Source organism: Anoplolepis gracilipes, chromosome 1 (assembly GCF_047496725.1).
Source record: "Anoplolepis gracilipes chromosome 1, ASM4749672v1, whole genome shotgun sequence".
Lineage (NCBI taxonomy): Eukaryota > Metazoa > Arthropoda > Insecta > Hymenoptera > Formicidae > Anoplolepis > Anoplolepis gracilipes.
The window spans coordinates 3,627,264-3,650,524 of NC_132970.1; the positions used below are offsets into that span (position 1 = coordinate 3,627,264).

General features: G+C 32.0%; 1 protein-coding gene across 3 annotated transcripts; it reads right to left on the reverse strand.

Annotated features, from left to right (window-relative positions):
• Window positions 1–387: 387 nt before the first annotated feature.
• Vglut (Vesicular glutamate transporter) lies at window positions 388–21,685 on the reverse strand. Of its 3 annotated transcripts, none has more exons than XM_072886905.1 (9): window positions 21,501–21,685; window positions 18,856–18,988; window positions 17,274–17,494; window positions 16,668–16,984; window positions 12,369–12,543; window positions 11,830–12,122; window positions 11,299–11,679; window positions 10,937–11,146; window positions 388–10,616 (listed from the first exon to the last, which is right to left on the reverse strand). In XM_072886905.1, the coding sequence occupies exons 2-9, from the start codon at window positions 18,927–18,929 to the stop codon at window positions 10,368–10,370; spliced, it is 1,920 nt and encodes a 639-aa protein (XP_072743006.1). In that variant the 5' UTR covers window positions 18,930–18,988; window positions 21,501–21,685; the 3' UTR covers window positions 388–10,367. The 3 variants fall into 3 exon arrangements, with proteins under 3 accessions (XP_072743006.1, XP_072743022.1, XP_072743013.1); XM_072886921.1 differs by lacking the exon at window positions 21,501–21,685 and adding an exon at window positions 21,268–21,480; XM_072886912.1 differs by lacking the exon at window positions 21,501–21,685 and adding an exon at window positions 20,903–21,480.
• Window positions 21,686–23,261: the final 1,576 nt, after the last annotated feature.

Below are 23,261 nucleotides of genomic sequence, written 5' to 3' on the forward strand. Positions count from 1 at the left end.
ATCGCGATGTACGTAAATTTAATATTTTGATTTAATAAATATATACGGAGAAAAAAAGGCTATTATAATTCTATACGTTTAGTTCGTTAAATAAACGATATGACGTGCAGAATGACACGTGTACCTGTATGTAATTATAATAAGGCAACAAGTTGTGAGAAGATGCAAATGCGAACGAGGCCACGTTGTGTTACATTTAATAGCTAAACGCTTTAAGGCTAAGCAAGGATCAATAATTATCAATGAGATTGACGATAATGTCAGGTTTTGCCCGCGGCCCGCGTTTTCTTTACCTTGAATTCTTTCTTTACGAATACGATTTGTAAGACGACCGATTTTCTCGGGATTGACACAATATATGTACATAGTAAGTCGCGAGTCTCTCTCTTGTAATAATCACTAATCGTTGCATTTATTATCTTTTATTGACACGCGTTTCACTCAAAGATCCATGTGGAACGAGTTTTGAAAAGATTGGCTTACGATTTATTGTCAATTTGCCGCCAGAATGTGTCTCTCGTTTTAATTACATGATACACTGAAAATTACAGTATTACATACATATTTTACATAATAATTAGCGTTGCGATAATCAGTAACAAACCAGATTGCACCAACGTGTGATAACAATAATCTCTAATAATGCGACTACACGTACAGTATATGTAGAGCGAGCCCGCTAATACAAACGATCAAAATATATTTTTTTGTCATGTTCGCACCGTTGTGTGTGTTGTATTACAGTCACCTCTCGCTTGGAAGATTATTAGAAAACATCTCCGGAATATATAATTTTATTCTCGTAAAGAGGCGAGATCGTAACAATGGACAAAGTATATAGAGTTGCATAAACGGCGAGAATATATAATATATATATAATATATATATATATATATATATATATATATATATATATAATATATACTACTCAAAAAAATTAAAGGGTCACTTTTTTCCATATAAAAAAGGCTAATTTTCAAGTAGCTGTAACTTCTTTAAAAATAATCCGAATAAGATCAATAAAAAAGTGTTTCAAAGCTTGAAGTTTCTAGTTTTAGAATCTTTAAATGAATTTTAATTCTTTCTATTCGTTACAAAATTACATTGTAAGAAAGCGACGTCCGTCGATTAAACAAATTTTTCAAAAATTTGTTCAAGAATACCGAATTAAAAAAAAATCTTAGTATTATTTCATTAATTTGATGTTAAAGAGCAAAGTTTTAGCTTTAATTTACTTTTTTAATGAATATTCTACGATTTTTTTTCGCCGAGATATTCATTATTAAAGTAAAATCGAGCTATTGACTTTGAACGCTTATAACTAGTGAAAAAATAATTGTACAATAATCAATAAAAAAGCAATTTAAAGAGGAAAGTTAGCACTTTATAATACTCTTATTGTTTTTACAATCATTTTTCATTTTTAAAGCATAATTGTTACTTAAAAATCAAGTAAAAATTGCACTTTTATGTTTTTCTATTTAAATCAATGAAAGTTAACGAAAAACCGCTAAAATTTTCATGAACTCTACAACATTTACAAGTAACATGCATTCCAGTTACTCGTACAAAAGGTCGAAATGTTAACTTTTTTCTGTACGTTTTAAAAACTTAAATTAATGATTATTGTACGATTCATTTTTTCACTAGTTATAAACGTTCAAAGTCAATAGCTCGATTTTGCTTTAATAATAAATATCTCGACGAAAAAAAATCATAGAACGTTCGTTGAAAAAAGAAATTAAAGCTAAAACTCTGCTCTTTAACATACAATTAATGAAATTATGCTAGGATTTCTTTTAAATCGATATTCTTGGATAAACTTTTGAAAAATTCAATCGACGAACGTCGCTTTTTTACAATGTAATTTTGTAACGAATAGAAAAAATCGAAATTCATTTAAAGATTCTAAAACTAGAAACTTCAAGCTTTGAAATGCTTTTTTATTGATTTTATTTCGATTATTTTTAAAGAAGTTACAACTACTTAAAAATTGGTCTTTTTTATATGGAAAAAAGTGGCTCTTTAATTTTATTGCGTAGTGTATATATCTGTCGACGATTAGAAACGACTTCGTTCTCTCGTGATTTACAATGAGAAGGAAAAAAACGCGTGCGTTTCTAGTACAGCTTTTTTGTCTCTCTCTAAACGTTCAAATTTGAAGATGCGCTATTTCCATAAACCTTGTAATCAAAATCAGTCGCAGTTCAATCGAATCCCTGTCGTTTCTTCGAGACAAACAAGTGAAAATATCACCGAGACTCGATTAAATTTCCGTTAATTTTCTAATCAACGCTTATGGAAATCGCGCCGGAAAATTCTGAAGACGTGAATCACGAGCATCGCGCTATTGAACTCGTGTTTCGTTTAATTTTTGTAGGAAGAGCAGATTCTTTTGATTCACGCGTAATCCTAATTGTATCGATAATGCTTAACAAATATGTAGTTCAGTAACATCATATTATTATCTACTAAGCATCAACACGCAGTATTTCTCAGCCAGCAAGACATACTGAAAGAAAAAAAAATAACACGGAAATAACTTCCTTTTTCGCGAGAATCAAACACTTCGCAAAAATGAAGCCTTTTCAAAGTGAATCTGACGATTAAGATTGCGATTATAAAATACAACTTACCAAAAGCAATTATTCATATAAATCGCAACGCAATCTCTTTTGGTTAGGTAGTAATTGTACTATCGCGCAATCGCGCACTTTTGAACAGAGAGCGATGACAAACATTTCGCGTGACGCAAAACAGTCTTCTCGGATCCTCGCTCGAAGCGCATTCAGAATATAACTACGAGAGTTTTCCACAAACAGAAATGGTAACAATGAGAAAATTTTCTAATCTACACTTGATACATAATATCAAGCCATCAAAAGCTTAGTATGATAACACTTATTGATTAATACTTTCTATATTCTCGGCGTGAAATTCTCGCTCCTTTTTAAAATATCAAATAAACAACATTTCAGAGAATAAGAGATACTTTTAACGAAACATATATATAAAATAAATATCAAAATTTGATTAACTACATATTTTTAATTAAAAACATTAAAAGAAAATTAATAAATGTATCACAATTATTATGACTATATAATGACTATGATTATGACTATGTATAAATCTTGCGAGAATTTCGCGTCGTTTTTACAATATAATAATATATATATATATATATATATATATATCTCTGAAACTCTCTTTGTCTATTTATTGTACTTACAACATATTACTTTCATTCTTCCACGAACTTTCGTCGTTATTGTCGATATAGTAATTGATACACTTTTGTAAACACGTTTAATCGAGAAATACGTAAATTAGTATTACTTTAATTACATGCCGCGCGGAGGATGTACAAATACGCGACGAACGCCGGTATGTATACAGCATTGTGTAAGTATTGCATAATGTATATACATATACGTATATAGGAGTATATTGTGTGTATATAAATATGTAAGTGTGTATAGAGATGTGGTTCCATATCGTAACTCTGTCGAATGCTTGTGCCCCTCTCCAGAATTATAAGTATAATGTATCTTCTCTTTTTGCTAAAAAGGTCGAGTCACGAAGCTAGTATACGTGTTTTAAGTCGATAATGAAATATCTCGTAAATTACAATCGCGTTTCAAAGCTGTGGAATAGTAAAATATTGCGTATATAGTATTTTTACCTCATTCGTATTCTTCGTTCGCGAAAAAATATTAAAAATCGTACAAGACTGGGAGTGAGAAAACCTTATTAATTGCGTACAACACACATACACAGTCGCACATTATTCTTACCATTCTGAATCGGAGAAAGATATGATATTAAATTTACGGTACCTATATCGTCGTCTTCGCAATTCGATTACGCATCGTTTTACTCGTTCCACGAATGTGTTTTCTTTTTCTTGTATTGTTGTAAATATACTTGATAATATATGATCTTTGTGTGATATACGAGATTAATTCCCCGTCTTATCCTCTCCCGTGTTTGTTTGTCACTTTCGTGGTACAATAAAAAATCTGATGCGAGTTCTTTACAAAAATATATGGAAACAGTAAAATGTGGCGGAAATGTAAATACAATCTTGAACGACTCGTTATACTTTCATCACACACATTCTCGTTACGCTTCTCGCGATATCTTTCGTCGAGCGCTCCCCACAGTAAGCATCACTTCCGAATCTCTCTTTCACTCGAGAACGAAAATAAAAGCCCGAGAAAAAATGGATATAATATGATCAAATATAAATATATATATATATATATATATATATATATATATATATATATATATATATATATATTTAGATATAGGAAGGATCTGATAACATATTTTATATGATCATATACGTATCCCTTACAGCACGAAATATTGCTGAAATATTGCATGAATATTTTAATATTGCGACATATTACAAATATTGCAACAATATTGTGCAAATATTATAAATTGAATATTTTATTGGAGATTTTGCAAAATATTACTGCTATAATGCAATCACATATCTTTTGTTAGTTCGTTCACTTACGAACAAGATTTTTTCATGAGAGTATCTAAAACCTGCAAAAAAACACAACTGTAACGTTAAATATATTTGTCTATCAGCTTAATTTGTGATACAATCCTGTCACAGGAAATTCAGATATTAAACTAATATAATTTCAAAATTGAACAAATAAGTATTATGCAAATAAGAAATAAGAAATATTCTGCAACATGTTGTAAATATTGTATTCACATTGCAGAAATATACATGCAATACGATTTGAAATATATATCAGTATTATTACAGAAATATTGTACAATATAGTTTGGGAGCGGACATATCTATATTGTGGCAAGCTTTCAGAAATATTACATACAATATTCCTATCTTGCAAAACAATATTCTCACAATATTCCATCATATATCGTGCTGTAGGGGATATTAAGATTCGAAATTTGGCACAATATAATCTTATATAATCAAATTTTAACATAATCACATTCGGGTAGATTTGATTATATTTATATGAAAACAGATCTAGCTATATGATTATATAAAGATTAGATTATATTACGCCAAATTTCGGATTTTATTTTATATGGCTAGTTCATATCGCCAACTTTCGGATTTAATTACATATGATAATATATAATTACATAGGTCCGCTTTTTCTCGGGAGGACATTCTATAGTTAATATTTCTTTTATTTTTTGTTTTTTTTTTCTCGCTATTGAAATTCGCAAAAAGCAAATACGAATCTGTATAATCTCGGTTATATATGTATATATTTATATATAAAGCGGTACAGGGTGTGCCGAAAATGAAGCTCTGCTAATTTATCTAACGTAAGCAACAATCTCAATGATCGTAATGCATTTTATCAATAATGATAAATTCTTTTTTTTTTAATAAATAGTAGTTTGCATCTACTACCTGGCATCGGCACACATCCCGCGTTTTATTTATCTCTTTATTGTCGTAAATTATTACTGGAGCTATACGTATATACGTAAATATTAATATCGGTATTATTGTTCGAACAGCATTAGAGCTTATCCTAGGTTTTTCTCGTAATATAATTACGCTTTATATAGATAATATCTCGAATCCCAGAAAAAACAACTCTCTTTCTGGTTCGGTGAATGAAGTCGTGAATAACGTTAGGCCAGTCACTACTTCGATATATAATAATGAATATATCTATGCATAGAGATCCTTAACATTATCTGTCGTACAGGACGAGTCACGATTAAAGCCGAATTAAAAACAAAAAAAAATATGAAAACAGTCTGAATTAAATTTTTGTATTTTATGTATTCCTTATATTTATTTTTTTATTATATATATTTTTATATTTCACCCCTTTTTATGATAATCGTGCTGCACACATCTGGTCATTTGCCGAGGGAAAGCGGTGTCCTGCTTTTTTTTTTATTCCGTTTTCAAGCAGATTGTCAGTTGAGTGAGGTTTCAAATCCGTTCTTTTCCCAGCCCGAACAACGAATCGTTTCTCCCTGGCGTAACAGTGACGCAGATGGTACACAACGTTTAGATGACAGTTATCACGCGCGTATCATTAATTTCAAGCGTGTTGCAAGTGTGTTTCCGACTTTCTATTATTCTAGCATGCCCCTTTTTAAAACGTGGCTTATGCGGTCGATGCACTACGCGAAAAAAATGCGCGTTATAGCATCGTCATTTTCGTGTAGTCATTAATGCCAGCGTTCTAATCGTGACCCGTCATTACATATCCGTCCCACGTTGCCACTCGTGTCAAGAAGTGAGATTATTACCGTTGTGCGTGTACGGAGTGTTTGGTAATTCATTGTGACTTGCGATGAACGGGCCGATGTTCTCTCTTTGTCAAAGATTCAAACGGCTCTTTCTATCGAGATTCTGTCGAATAAAAATTACTCTTAAACTAAGAGCTAAATTAATTCTAAATAATTGTCATCATTTAACTGAAAGAGTCGTAAAACGATTAAATAATCTTTATTTTTCTTCTGTAACAAATTTATTTTTAATATTTTTCATTTTAAAAATCTGGAATGATTTTTTATTAATTTTCTGAAAATGTTAAAAAATTGATTAAAGTAAGAGTGTTTTGTTAACTTTAAAATTTACAAAGCTTGCCGCAAAATTAATTTCTCGAAAAATAATTCATCAAAATTTTGTTTTTATTTTTATTATTAATTTTTGTTTCTCTTATGTTACGGTAAAATAAATTTATTAATTTAGTCGTTAATTATCCGAGTCGTGATTATGTTGGCAAAACAATGTCGAAACCCGTTCATGAAGCGAATTCCTAAATACTCCAATTCGCAAATATTGTCGTAATGAAATCACACATGACTAAACAAACAATTAAACTTTAAATCTGGTGCTCTGTTATAACATGTGCATCAGGCTTTAGTTTAAATATTATTGTCGTACAGTAAAGCACCCGATAATCAATACAAAGTGCGTTCTTATGCCTTAATTTTCGTAATGTAATAAATTGCAATACTTCTCTTTCGCTCTCTTTCTCTCTCTCTCTCTCTCTTTTTCTAATCGAACATTCTCAAATATATCGATCATCACACGCACATTGCTGTCATTAATGTATGTAATATACATATATGACATATGCGATTTATTGTATATATAGTTACATTTATCTTAACGCACAACATAACAACGTATAACGCATACGACATATCTATATATAATCTTATTGGCGACGAGAACGCGAGACTATACTTGTCGATATCATAAGTGTCGATACATACACGTATCATATCGTTATGTATTTTGAAAAGGTCTCGCATAAATTGACTAATTTTGTGAATCTCCTCTTTGGAAGGAAAAACGGAAAGTCTAGACTACTCAATTCGTATGCTCACATACACACGCGCACATACTTGTACTACATATCGCCATATTAGCGTACTATATACCTTATTTATAAACGTGAATGCACATCAGATTAGAGTCAGCACTAGGAGGTCGAATCGGTTAATTACGTCCTTGTTTAATTTTCGTTATTATAAATATTCAAAAATGATTTCTGTTTTATTTTTCTAACAATCAAAGAGACGTAAATATTCCTGCTGGAATGCTGAAATAATTTTCCTCTCTACTTACAGTTAAAAATATATAAAAATTTAATAATGATTATGTAAAAGCAAAGTTCATCTAAAATTAGTTGACAAACACCTTATTACTCGCGATTCTTTTGTCTTCCAATCACAGATGGAGGATTTATTTCTCGACCGTCCGTAACTTGTTGAAATAAAAATATAATTTTAATTTTCTAAGAAGGGGATTACTTTTTTATCATGTACATCGAATATTGAATATTCTACGTATAAAAAAATGGATCAATCGAAATTAGCCGTTTCGAGACCTAATTTTTTACCACCATTTATCCCCAATACGCATGCTTTTCATACTGCTTCCGTGTATGCGTCCCGTTTCTATTTTTCATCACGCACATGCGTGATCATGAAGGACCTACATATATATATATATTAATATAGAGTGAAAGATGCGTGTATTTGTGTGTGTGTGTGTGTGTATGTGTGTGTTTGTGTGTGTGTATATGTATAATATACGAAATACATCTAGACAATGTATAATATAATGCTTCTTTTTTTCTAAATATGTATCTCGATCTTATTTTGATCTTTGTATATTCACTTTCATGATTTGTCTACTTAAATAGCTTATCGGTACTTTCTTATGATACTTTCATTTCGTTATCACTTTCTTACGAATACTTTCATACGTTTCAAGTTATAAGTTGCTACACGAATGTTTTCCAAACTTATCTTGGATATTGAGAAAACTCGCGCCAGATGATCAATTTAGAATCCGATTTGTGTAATTGCGCGAATTTACGATCGTCCCGCTTTACTATCTTTCAAATAATTCGCACGTTTGTTTCTGACGAATATTAATGGAAAATTAAGTAATAGTTCCACTTTCCCCTTGCGGTTTTTCGCGTTCTATGCTCATCAATTTCGCACACGTAATATCCATACATCATAAGTATTCTGCATAAATATTTGTAAATATTTCTTCGATATTCAAGTATCTTGTAATATCCAGATCTCTGAATTGTTGTTAATTTGTTGCCTTTAATTGTTCTCATAATTATTTTTTTTAATTTTATTTTTATTTAATTTTATTTTTTAAATTCTAATTCACAGTCATAACATATGTAAGAGTAAAAGAGAATCCAGAAAATTGAATATTGCAATTCGAATATTCAAATAAATATTCAAAAATAATTTCAGGAATATCTATGCTGTATGGATAATTCCATTATTTTATTCCCAATTTAATTGTACTATAGCCAAGTGTGCGTAAAGATGTCGCGCGTCTTTGCGTATAATTTTAATTTCGACAAACGATATTATACGCCGTTTATCGATTTGCGTAAACTTTCTCTCTTCTTTATTGCTATGTTTCTTCGCGTAAGTAACTTAATTATAAATCACGGAAAAATTCGGAAGGAGAGGGAAAGAAATACCTAAAAGTTTCAGCGATTGAGCCATGTCGCGCGCACGAGACCTCTCGCGATTGCTATTTCCTTTTTTTTTTCAAACCTTGCCGTTAATTATTGTCCACAGAGAGAATTATTGTCTGCAACGGTTTGAATTATTGTCGATTTGGAACATATCTCGATCTCGTCGCTAATATCTATAAACAGCATCCTTGTTAATAATTTTTTTTATATAAAAAGGACATTCGCAAATATCGTGTATCCTAATAAAACATACTTTAGAATTTTATGACTTAAAAAATTCCTCAGACTATTGATAGTCTAATCTTCCTATTAATTAGGCAAACATTCTCTTCCACCTAAAATCATTAAAAAATTAATGTAGTCACCGCGTTTTGAATTATCGCATTGCAACTTGCAAAGCTTCACTTGACGATTTGCTTCAGTCTCTTTTTGAAAATATAAATGATTAATTGTGTATATTGCATAAAATGCATTTTCAAAATTCCTGTCAATCAGCTGCTTCTCGTTTACTTTTACTTTAAGAAAGCAAAGGCCAACGAATAAAAAACGCGAATATAAAAATCCTTTCTAGCAGAAAATTGTACTAGAAAAACATTTTTCAATTTTAGGCGAGTGAGTTATTGTCACTTTTAAAATGATAAAACGCACCGAACTACCTATCTCATTTATCGTAAAATACTGTAAAGAATATTGCATGTACCTCCAATAAAGTTTACATAAATAGTGATTCGATCGATGAATCACATTAATTTTACGACGTAGCCGAGATAAAATCCTTTTGGTGTCGTTACGAGCTATTCGCGTGGCCATTCATAGCGTCATTCTCTGCACTCTTAGATATTATACTTAACGAAAAAATTTGTGAATATTTTTCCAAGAAACTTAGAAATATACATTTCAACATTTAACTATCTGCACCCTGCGATTCGTAGAATTATCAAACCATTGAAACCTTTATTTATATATACGGTCCTCAGACATACTGCGATATTTGTTAAATAATTCATAATCAATCAAATGACAGTTCTAATTAAAATTAAGTTACATTTAATGCTTATAATATCTTAAATTTTCTTCGAATTATTAAACAAGACGCTTATATTATTAAATATTTTAAATTTGCGGCTTTATTTTCCTTGACAAGGATAATAAAACAACTTCGACAACTTTTATCCTTCAAAGAATGGAACGAAATTATGAACCTATGATCTTTGCAGCTTCACTTCCGCGAATCCCGATATAATAAAGGGGCAGTATGTCCGAGGAACCAGCAGATTGACGGCTAATGATAACGAATGACCTACAACCTTGAGAAAACGCAGTCTACTCTTCTCGTACCCGATCGCTTTATTCGGAGGCTGACCATTCTCAATTCCATTGCTGATTGTGCACGACGTCGTGCGCATGGTTGTCCGTTGCTGGCGGCTGCACGAGAGACGTGCTAATGTCGCTGGCGAACGGATTTGTCGAATGGAACGGATTGTTGCTGTTGGTCTCCGTCGAACCGTAATTTATTACGGGGGCTTTATTGTCTTGTTGCGCGTATAAGTAATTCTCAGCCGCCGGCTGCTCGTAAGTGTTCCAATCGTCGGCGACTCCGTCCCGGGACGGTTGTCTCTGGAAAGACGGGATTATTGAGTATTTTTTTTATCCCATATACGCGAAATAGATTATTTTCAAAAAAAAAAAAAAATAAAACATCTTAATAAAAAAAAGATAAAGAAACCTTAAAAATCAACGTCATAATTTGCAAACATATGTATGTGACAGTTTGAAAAGTAGTTACATAACACAGTTCTCTCTCTCTTTCTCTTTTTCTTTGACGGTTCTTTAAAAATTATTTTAACTCGCTGATTTTAATAAATAATCTAAAAAGTTGCATTCTACAACGACGTGCGATATAAATATCTCTTGGAAATAATTATTAAGGCACTTACTATAAATTCAGACTGCATGGTTTTCGGCGGCGGTGGCACTGGCGGTTTCGTCTGTCCAAACTCATCCATCGGATTCCAGGACTTCTGTTCCTCTAATGTGGGATCGGCCCAGGATTGCAACTCGCCGGAGCAGAAAATCCCGTAAAACGTCACTCCGAAGATGTGAACGCACGCTGCTATGATGAAAACGTTTCGCCAACTGTGTGCGTCCTGCGCAGAATTTTTTTTCCCTTTATAACTGATCATAAAATTTTGTTCAAGTTATTCTTTTTATTTTCGAAATTTGATTTTACGTTATTTAAGCGTTTGTATTAGCGAGAAAAATTAATTTGCGCTCGAAAAAATTTCTTTCTTTCTCGTACCTTCTTCTCCGTGATGTTATCCACGAAGAAAGGAACCAAGAGACCAGCGATGGTGCCGATCCCGTTTGACATACCCATCAGAATGCTGGCGTATCTGGGCGCGATGTCCAGATGATTGACGTTGAAACCGGAAATGGCGAAACCGCTGCAGGCGACGCCGATCGCGAGAGCGACCGTAGCCGCGGTTCCATTCTTCGATGTTGTCGCGTGTGCCACCACCAAAAAGAAGAGCGCTTCCATTCCGAAACCACCACAATTGAAAACCTTCCTGACATTCGTTGTCGTCATGATGCCACGTTTACGAAGATAATCCGCCAACAAACCGCCGCATGGTACAATCATCGTCATCAACAGATGCGGAAGCGACCCGATGACTCCAGTCTATCATAAAACAAACGATTAGAAACAAATAATAAATAATAATAATTACTATTATTATTTATTATAATAATTATTAACAATTTTATATTTAAATAAAAATTAAAATTGTATTTAAAAATTATTATATAAATATACATATATGATATTGACCTCGACGAGCGGCATGCCAAAGGACTCGTGCATGAAACGCGGTTGAAAGAGAACCAGCAGATAGAAATTCCACGATCTGCAGAAATTGGCGACGATGATAGCGTATACGGGCATGGAGGTGAGAAACTTTCGCCAAGGCGTCGTCGCCAGAGTGGGCACAGGTATCTGCGCTTGTCCTTGACCAAGCGAGTCCTCGATGTAGCGTAACTCACGGGCCGAGATGCACGGGTGTTTCGCCGGCTTCTCGAACGCCAGCCACAACCAGAAACCGTACCAAACCAGGCCGCATATGCCTACAATTCGTTGCGTGCAACGACAAATATTTCTGTACTTTTCATCAATTGTCCTTCTAGCCGTGTAACAACTGATGAGTTGCAAAGATCGTTAGCACGAAATATTGCATGCAATATTCCAATCTTGCAAAACAATATTCTATCAATATATCGTGCTGTAAGGGAAAGGTCGCGATATCGGCGAATCTCTCTCTATATTCACGCACGTAGATGAAAAAAATACATGAGAAGATGACGCTTCCTTACCGTAGAAGTAAAACGACGCCGTCCAGCCGAACCAGGCACTCAGGTATCCGGAAAGTGGCATACCTATCACCATCGCCGCGTACGATCCGCAAAACGCTAATGTGGCCAGACGCGATCTTTCCAGAGGCGGCGCCCAGTATTTCCAAATACCATGGCACGCCGGATATGTGACACCCTGAATAAATAAAGAATAAAAGTGTGATCGTTATTGCGACAGAATGACTACAGAATAGCGAGTGAATTTAAAGATTTATAGTATAATAATTTGTTAGAATTTGTTTTTTATAATTTTATTCTTTTTTTTTAGCTCATATTTTGAGCTCACATTTATCGCTAAATGTGCTTCGAAATGTCTTTACATGTGTTTATATATACATTAGAAGGCACATTTAGCGATAAATAGCTTCGATTACGGATCAACATCTCTTTTTTTAATTTTAAAGAAGACATAGCACGTAATGTTACAGAAATGCTACAGCAATATTATAATATACTATGAAAATATTACATATTACAGTAAAATATTACAGAAATATTATTGATATAATATTGAGATGATTTCAAATGACTTCTTAATAATATTTTATTAATTTTAGAAATGTCGTTATGACCTTGAGATGTTATATATTGCATGAAGTATAAATAAAATATTTCAAAAGTAATGTTTTTCAGTAAGCAAGAAAATCATTCCCAGTAAGTATAATTTCCCAGTAAGCAAGTAAATCAAAATTTTATAAAATCAATTTTTTGAAATATTGATTATATATTTACATTTTATAAATATTCTTATATAATGTTTTCACAATATAATATTTTTTTATTAGAAGTACATGTATAATAATATATTCTAAACTATTGATTTATAAAATGTTTAAGAAATATTTTAAATATTTTTTGAATATTACTTTTAATGTTTATGCAATATGATATAATTATTTCTAATATTGGATATTAGTTCCTTCACTTATAGCTATGCAGCATATTATCTTTTAAATTTTCTTTATTCATATTTTTACATCACAAACGATATGAAATCTACAAAACTCTTATAATCAAAAATCTTATAATTGTAATCATTATAGTTTAATTTTTCATACAAATCCAAAAATTCGGAATATTAAACTAATTGTTTGAAATTGAGTAAAATGATAAATGAGAAATTAATCGTTTATTACTTATTTAAAACAAGAAATTGATTTTCATGTAAATTTAATTTAATTCAAAAGCAAAAAATCACTTATAGACTCTACTATTTCTACTAAATTAAATAAATAATAAATTAAATAAAAAATAATTAAATTTTATTTTATTATTTATATTATATTTTTAATTATTAATTATGTTACGTTATCTTAATGCTACCATTCTTTCTATTATATTTACGATAGACAAGCTTACGTAGTACAAATAAACGTTTGTGAAATCGAGATCGTCACAAAAACACATTTACTTTAATAAAGCAGAATATTATGTATAATAATATGCGTAATACGAGAAAATGTACACTGTCGTAATCCACCGTTAATTGTCCGGGTAAGTTATTCCAGCCATGATAACAAATAAAGAAAAACCAGCCAATAAACAAACACTGTCTGCAACACCTAATTTTCATAACACGCTCAACATTTATAATCAATCAATAATCAATCAACGCAATGAAAAAGGAAATCGGGGAAAAAGGTCTCTTCCCGATGATATTTCAAACAAATAGAAACTATAATATGGAAAAACAACAGTAAATAGCACAGGAGAGTTCAGTTTGGTTCTCAGCACGTAATTTATTCTCGACCTTCAGCCTTTTGTCCTGTGCAATATGGTACTCACAACCTTGCGAGCCATGAGCAATTAATAGAACATCTCATCTTACTGTACTGCTAATATCTCGACAGAATCAATTAACATAGTAAGTCATTTAATCTTGCTCCCGTTCTTTTCTTATTAAAATTAAGTAAATTTTCTTAATCACAAATTAATGTAGTAATCAAATCTATCGATCTTTCAATTCTTACATCTATTTATTCCTTTTTATCTCAATTTTCACTCTTGTCTTTAATTATATATATAGTATTTTATTTATATAATAAATAAGAAATAAAAATTCCCAATTCACTGTAAAATATAAAATGATGTGTACAAATTAAAATTTTTCGTCAATTATAAATTTTAATATTAATTTTATAATTAAATTATTTTTATCTATTAACCCTCCTTTATTTCTCTAGTCCAAATATCGCATTTGATGTCATCCCGTGCAATAAATTCTTATCGAAAAGAGACTCCTAAGTGAAAGTTCGACTCGATGCAATGCGACTCGAGTTTATCTGTTTTTTGCGCCTTAAAATTCGCTCGACCCGAATCATTCGTCATGAGACATTCGATTTCGGCAGTATTGTTTATTACATCTTTTCTCCTACTCATCCTTTTCCGGGTCTGGACGTAATAATTATTTTTTTATTTAACCCTCAAACTGAACACGTGGGTCTTTTGTGTCCCTACTATTTTTAACCCATTGTTTTAAAAAAATATTAATAAAATCTAAAGGTTGGAAACTTATCCAAAAAAAAGGTTGTATCAAGAGGGATTTATAACTGAAAGAACAATTTAAACAGTTCATTCAGTGCAAAGTGCTAGCGAATCTAAATCTGAAGCGGATAAAAATAATCCACGCATTCGCTTTATGTATATTAAATAAGAAAGGGTGAATAAGTAAATTTTTTTAAAAATATTGTTTTTTTGCTGTTAATCGTTTTTTATAAAAATAAGTTATAAATTTACAATGATAATCTCCCTAAAAAAGAAACAAATTCTTTTAATTTCTATTGTGTTTATTTATTTTCATGCTAAAAATATCTTTTGTTAATAATAACGAGCAACAAACAGGGGTTGTATGTATTAATCAATTTTTATACTGTAGATTGCAATGTAAATTACATTTTGTTTTCACTTTTCTTTCAAATAAATTACCTAAAGATTAAAAAAAAATTTTCCTCAGAAAAACACATTTTTTTATATCTGAAAATTACCCATTTTTGATTATTCAAATAATTATATTTTTTTAAAGCCGTGGACATATACTTTTTTTCGTAAACTTTGAACTTTGAACTAAAAATTTCTGGAAGCCTTTTTGTTCAAAATTATTTTTTCAAATTTTTATATAAAACATCTATGTTTCCAAATCTTGATCTAACAAATAACAAAAATATAGTATTTAAAAATATTGTTTCTTTAACTCTACTACATAAACTTTTAGTTTAAACTTAAAAGAAGATGTGTAATTGCGAATAATATTACTCTATACAACTTACGCTAAAATAATTTTTTATCTTTTCTGCACAATGTCTATGTACGTATTATTTGATTTTGATATAAAAGTAAATAATAATATTGTTCTATTACAAATATACTATAAATATCTTATTGCATAATTCCTCTATAATTGTTATTATTTAAACTAATATTATTAATATAATTAATATTATCTTGTTAGAATATTACCTAACCTTTGTTATTAACATCATTCTATTTAAATATACATAGTACAGATATAATAATTGTAATAATTGTGATAATTATGTTAATGAATAATGAGTATTACAATAATGAAAGATTTTATATATATACAGAGTGACTCACTTAAATCAATGATTTTAAATATCTCGCTTGTTTTAGAGTTAGATGACATGAGAAAATGTTTCAAACAAAAGTTGTTTAGCTCAAAGAGGCAAAAAGATAGGCATATTAGTTTGACCTTGGCTCAAGGTCAAGATCATATGGAAGTCAACCTTGTTTTTTTGAATAAAATCTGATTTTTTTAATAAATCGATTCCTCGCAATATTTTGCGTAAAAAGCTATAAGAATATGATGGCTAAAAATTCAATACTTTACGAGATATATTTTATACTTTAATTTGACGTTAACATATTATTGCAATTCATTTTGACGGACATTTTAATATTACTCTGTGTGATATTTTTGTAATATTTTAACAATATTCATGCTATATTTTATTGTAATATTGCTAATAGAAAGATAATTGCTGTGTATATTACGTGCTACATGGAATCCGATTGAATTAAATTTAATATTATTCAATCACATGTTATTAATATTTTAAATTCAACTATATCGATATTAGAAAATCGATTATTAATTATAGGATGCTAAAATAATCGCTCGCAGACTTTCCACGCAAAAATATTTTTAAATATTTTTATTAATAAAACAAAATATTTTTTGCAGTGTAGAGCAAATTATAATTTTAAATTCTTATTCTCGCGTTTAATTTTTTAAATACTTACCTCGACCAGTCCTTTGCACACTTGCACGATCATGTCGACGATAGGGTCCACCTTCAACGCGCCGGGCACCAGCAGGTTCAAAAAGGAAGATATCGCGATAGCGGCACCGAATATCCTGTTCGCGGGATATAACGACGCGAGGAAACCGCCGGGCACCTGCGTCACCAGGTAACCCCAGAAGAAAGACGAATCAAGGGCGCTTTCCACGCCGATCGTCCAATTGAATTTGATACTGCTGTTCTCACCCTCCGTGCTGTTTTTCATCACCAACTTGGCCATCCCCATGTTACATCTCATGCCGAACGAAATAATGAATCCTGAAAAGGCAATTAGCTAAGATAAAGTAAGATATTAAATTTCCCTTAAAGATGTAAAAAGAAACGAAAATTTTACTTTCTTACTATTATATATTTTTTATATATTATATAATTATGTATATTATATACATATATATAAAATAAGAATTTCAAAAATATATAATTATATAATTATTTATTTTTTGAAATTCTTAGTTTATTGCGAAAATAGATTTCGATTTTTATCATGTGATGAAAAAGGCGATTTAATTAATGACAAATTGTCTTATAATTTATTGTCGATTCTTACCTACGCAAGCCAGTGTCGCGATAGTGTACCTCTTGGAAAGGCACGGACATTCCGGCATGCAATATGTATCAATATGACGTAACGGTGGTCTCTCCGGTTCTGGAAGTGACTCGAACGAGGCATGTCTACTGTATTCTCTTTCACCCTCGAACCCCCTATTCTCCTTGCTACCCTCGTGCAAGCCTTCGAACTCCTCGTAACCGGCATTGTTTCTTCTGAATCTACAGAGTCGAAAATTCTTTCAAGAAAGATCTTAGCTTACGGCATTTTTTTCTTAGGAACTGTTTTCAAAACGATTTGTTTTTGCAATTAAATTTGCATTCATGGCACGATATAAAAACATAATTGGAAGAATATTATATATAAATTAAAATAATTGTCTAATATAATTTTATAATTATTTCTGTATTGTGTCAAACGATCATAAAACATAAAATTTTAATTCAATGGACTATTAAGAGCCAGACGCGAAGTAGTAGTGAGTCACTTTTATTATTTAGAAAATCAATTTTTCTATAAAACTGTTGTAATGTACATGGGACACTGCTTCTTGTCGAAAATTTGTCCTTATATCAAATATAAATAAATTTCAATTTTCAACTGAGGTAAAAAAAAAGGCAAATAAAAGCCAAGCTCTGTCGTTAGTGAGCATGTAATCGTTTACTAAATTTTAAATTGAACATTCATAAGAATTAACATTCATAATAAATTCCGTGCATAATATGCTACTTACAATTAGTGAATTTCGACTTAGTAATTAAATGCGAACGTTTCGACCATTTTCTGGCCATCTTCAGCGCAAATATAAATAAAAATAAAAAGTTGATTATTGATAATGCAGAAATCATGGATGTTGTGTTGTTAGATTTTTCCGACATTATTTAAACTTAGGATCGAAAATATTCAGTACTCTCCTCCCTAGTTGGCAGGCCAGGGGGTGTGACTCCGTTTTCTATTATGAAATAGTAATGATATCTTACTATAGATGTTAGCCGAATCTATTGAGATTCGTTCTATTACTTGAAGAAGTACTTGAATACCTTCAATCCTTTCTTTACATTTTCGACAGTTTCCAACGATGGTATATCACTTTTTAATGTTTTACATAAGGCAGTCAAATAAGGATTGACAATTAACGCTCTAGACTAATATGATCAACATGATCAGTACCGAGTTTGAAAGTCAAATTTTTGACAATGTGTCTATAATATCTGTATACATCGAGTGTAAACAATTTCAATTTTATTCGTGATTTTAACCCCTCTTTACCTCCCTGAAGAGACGGTAGGTCTCTTCAGGAGATAAAGAGGAGTTGTTTATTAGAATCTCGAATTGAGATTTATTTATACTTGGTATAAGGACCAGCAAGCATTCGTATCAGTGCACATTAAAACAGTTTCAGATAAAAATAAATTTTCTACGAAACTCACGCACTACTATCCTAGTCTGATTCTCAATAGATCGCTGAAATTTCGAATTGTGTTTTCACATGTAAAGCCTTAATGATCTTACATAAAAGTTTAATTTATTAAAATTCTATAAATATTTGTGTATAAATATATATAAATATATATAATGTTACCCGGATAATTTCTGCGACGCTTTCGTTTTGAAGGAGTCAAAGGCTACGAGACCCGCCGCTGCGAATCCGGACATTTTTCAATTATTGGGGTTGCGCTGGGATTTCGTACGATTGCGATGTTAAACGGCAGCCCCTGTAGAATACAGAGTATAACATTCATAAAAAAATTGTCTCATAGAATTGTAAAAAAAAACTTAATAATATGCGCATCTAACTTTACAAATAAAACGTATTAAATAATTCAAATGTATCGAAATATCGTACAAATTTGAAGATAAATTTCCCAAAATAACAAATTAATTTTATAAACATACAATTCGAGAAAGACAGAGGCATTTTTCTAATGTTATGTCAAAAATAGCTTCCGTCTCGCTAATCGTAATCTCGGTCACCCACAGCTCTTTTCGGAAGAAAGTCAGCTATATCTATATATAGTATCTCTATAGAATAGCGAGGGGAACTCTCGGGTAGGACTGTTTATTTGGAGTGGCAGTCTCTCCACCCCTAATCCCCGAACTCTCGAGGGAGCATCTTTGGAGGGTAGAAAACTGTGAGAAGAAACGTTTCATCGGCCGTACACCAAGATCATATTTTTTACTTAGAGTTCGTCCTAGGCCTCGTATATTTCGACAGTTAAAGCGTAAAATCTTAATCAAATCTAGTCTTAATGAAGATATACTATATTATGTATACTAGTGCGTTATAGAAAAGATATAACAAACGCGAACTTTGGCAACTTTTTGCGAAATAAAGTAAGATAATCTGAAAGTTTACAACAATGTAAATGCATTTATATTAAAAACAGTTGCATTTCATACTTTCTGTGAGAAAAACTAATTTCATTTACAATCAGAATTATCACATACTTGTTCTTTGATTTTTATATTTTGTAACTTTGTCATATACATATTTTTTTTCTCACAATTTGTATCCAAAAGTAACTATTTTTTTTGGCTTTATCATTATTTCAGTCTACGATTGTAATAATTTCGTCGTCATTGTTGCACGACGAAGCCTGCAAAAATCGTTACGAGGGTGCTGCGCCGATCGTATATAAAGAGGCGCATCGGAGGACAATGGCTCTCTGGATATTAAAACGGCACGTGACAGACAAAAGGCGCAAAATGTACAATGCGTGTTAACGAATCGGGGTGGAGAATAATGAGTATGGGACATGCTGACTCAACTTAATGGACATTGAGCGACACATTCGACAAACGACATTCGGCAAACGATGTTCTCGCACTTTGAGTCGCGCGACTTTGCATCTCATATCTCCCGTTAATAATAGCAAAAAACTATGCTCAGTTTCTTTTAGAAGATGGGTTTCCGGCGAACGGTTTTGAGACACGGCTAGGATTGTAGGGCATCAAAAGAGGATTAAAAAGTTTTATGGACACAACCTTGTAAAATGAATTTCCTGAGAGAACTGTTCAAAGTTCCTTATTATGATCATGTATTACTGATCTTATCCAATTTTTCTCCAGACTTCAATTAGACAATAGACATTAAAAGCTTTTATTTTGTTAATACCCCCTATTGATTAATGCATGACTCTGTTCACTTGGGACCCAAACTGGGAAGTAGTTTCTTTTGAGAAGACAGATTGAAATAATATTTAAATACAGACGCATTAGATATAAAAAATAGAACCGAAGTGTAAATTTTTGACAACTATGTAAATATATTACAAATATGAAGAAAATAATAAAATATTCAAAAGCGCTATGGTAGAATAGAGATAAAGCTCATTTTCATGAATAGATAATAAATAGTGAAAGAGAAGTAGCTAATAGAAGTAAGATTCTCCACTGCGCGATATTCAGAGAAGATCTCAATTAAAACACAAACTCAATTTGCAGCTAATCGGCAGAAGAATGGCGCAAACGAGCTGACTGAAACAGCCTCGGACAACCTCGTGTAATTCAAGTCGAAATATGAAGGATAGACAGGTAACGTTAATATACTCATATCATTCACTCGCGCAACGATTTCACATATCTAAAAATTACACAATCGACTCCACTAAAATGTTTCGTCAGGTTACCTAGCAATTCCACGCACATCAGAAGAAAAGAGAACACACATCAGATGTGAATCACTCTCGAAAAGTGAATATACAAACAGGATCACTACTCTTCGCGATCTGTCTCGCTGAACTTCTGTGAGATAGAAAGTTTTTCTTCAAACAAACATTAAGAGGAACTCTTCGATTATTCCATCAGGAAAAAGAATGTGAACAAATAACCGTGAAATAAATAATTTTGTCATCATGTTTCTTAATTTCATTTGGTTCTAGAATCACAAAACTTCCTCGAGGTTTCTGCTCAAATTAAAAATAGATAATGACTAAAAACCGATTTAAAAAGTTTAAATATATTTATTAGTTTCAGAATTTAAAATTATCATCACTTCGCGATCAAAATCATCAGCACAGGTGAGAGAAATGATATTGACACATGCAGGTTTTTAACAAGTCTTCCTTTCGAAAGGTCACACGTTACGTTCCCCATTTTGCTCGCGAGCAAAATGGAATCGGCACTCGCAATTTTCTTTTTTTTTTTTTTTTTTTTTTTTTATGTTAAAGAGAATACTCGAGGAAATCGGAAAAACGCGATAAGATGGAGAGAACTCGCGGCACTCACCAATAATTAAGTCCAGACGCGATTACGAGCGGATTCGGGTGACAGTAGCGCGGGGTACGCGACGGAGAACGTCGTCGACGTCGCCTGACGTCGTCGTCGTCGTCGTCGTCGTCGTCGCCGCCGTCGCTGTCGATGGTGGCGGCGACGGCGTCGGCGTCGGCGTCGGCGTCGGCGTCGCTGGCAACCAAGTTGACTTCTACATCACGGCGTCAGCGCATCCCGGTGCGACGATGCGATTGGATCGCCGGGTGCGACGCATCTATATCACTGGCCAATCGCCAGCACTTACAATCCCCTTTAGATTGACCCCAGGCGGAGCTTCCTGGCTGCACCCCCGGGCCGAAAGTTTTGCAACAACAAAACGGCACGCACCGGAAATAAGCGATCGTAAGGTATTAAAACAGGATAACACGCGCGTTACTTTGGCTCAACCTCCTTCCCCTAAGAGACTTGATAATCGAGTGGGGCTATTAGAGGGTTGGATTTGGTTTCTAATTTGCGAGGGAGATGGGAACAGTATCATTATGCCTAAAAGCTCGAGACATGTTTGTAATTGTTAAGATAAGAAGTCATGGGGATTATATTAATTATGTTAAAATTGATATTCTAAAATACCAATTATAATTTTGATATTAGTTTCTACAACCAGAATCGACTTTATATTCAAATTCTTGAGCGATTAAAAATATGTGAAGATTATCCAGCAAACTGAACTTCTACTAATAATAAGTTATAATTACATAAATATATCTTTTATGAAAGAATTTGGTGTTAAATTAAAAATTCAAGTTGCTACAATATTCCATTACTTCAATCATTTTATGTGATTCAATATTATTAAATCAAGTCGCGAAATTAAAAAAATAACTGTATCAATGACACAATATAAGTTTCCTATTAGATTCAATAACCAAATCTTAAATAGATTATCAATTCTAAACATATGCAAGTATCTGGCATTAAAGCAAAGAGCGATTATTTATTGTAGATTTTAATTATCTTATTCTGTCAGTTTGCATACAAATCGAAAAGATGTTAAAAATTAAGAAATAATCATGATAGAGACTCCAAACTTCGTAGCCGACTTGCATTATCACGAGGGTCGGCGGGGGTAGGGGGGAGTAGACACTCTTTCTGATGGTTGCCAGGAAATATCGATCTGCCCGGAGGGACGAATGCTGCTGTATTCTCAATGGCTGGTACAATACTTTATCTTCTCTTTCGGCGTCACGGTGCGCCCTAAATAACTCGGATTTCACTATCGTCCTGACGTGGCAACGAACGCCTGCGGGAATACAGCTTAATCCATAAAGAAAAATTGATTTGTCGATGAGCTTATAACACTTCGATTCTAACGGGGAAGAAAACAAATATTATATTCCTTCGTCTCTTTTGCAAGCTAAAAAAATTTTCCGAGGAATTTTATTTACAATTTCCATCCTTTCAAGGAACACTTCCACCTTACTTGATTTCAAATCCTGAGGGCTTTGCAAAAGAGTCAGTGACTTTATTTTTTATTAAGACTTTGAACAATATCTCGTCATCTCGGTCACGTTCGAAATATGCACGATATACAAATAATTTTATGTGTAATCGGCGCTAAATCCAAAAATGTTTTTTTTTTCCAAGTGTGTAATCTCCACAGATTTATCTTCTATTAAAATAAACGATAGTAAGAGAATAAATATTTATAATTATTTGAATTATTTTACTAGTTTTAGTTTTTATGCATTTAATGTTTTCAGAAATACATTACTAGAA

Bases quoted from the DNA above. Each gene is read 5' to 3' on its own strand.
- Vglut (XM_072886905.1), bottom strand. From the start codon at position 18,929: ATGTCCGGATTCGCAGCGGCGGGTCTCGTAGCCTTTGACTCCTTCAAA. The intron at 17,495-18,855 runs GTAACATTATAT...TCGACTCTGTAG, and splicing joins GCGTCGCAGAAATTATCCGG to ATTCAGAAGAAACAATGCCG. The intron at 10,617-10,936 runs GTAAGTGCCTTA...CCGTCTTTCCAG, and splicing joins CCATGCAGTCTGAATTTATA to AGACAACCGTCCCGGGACGG.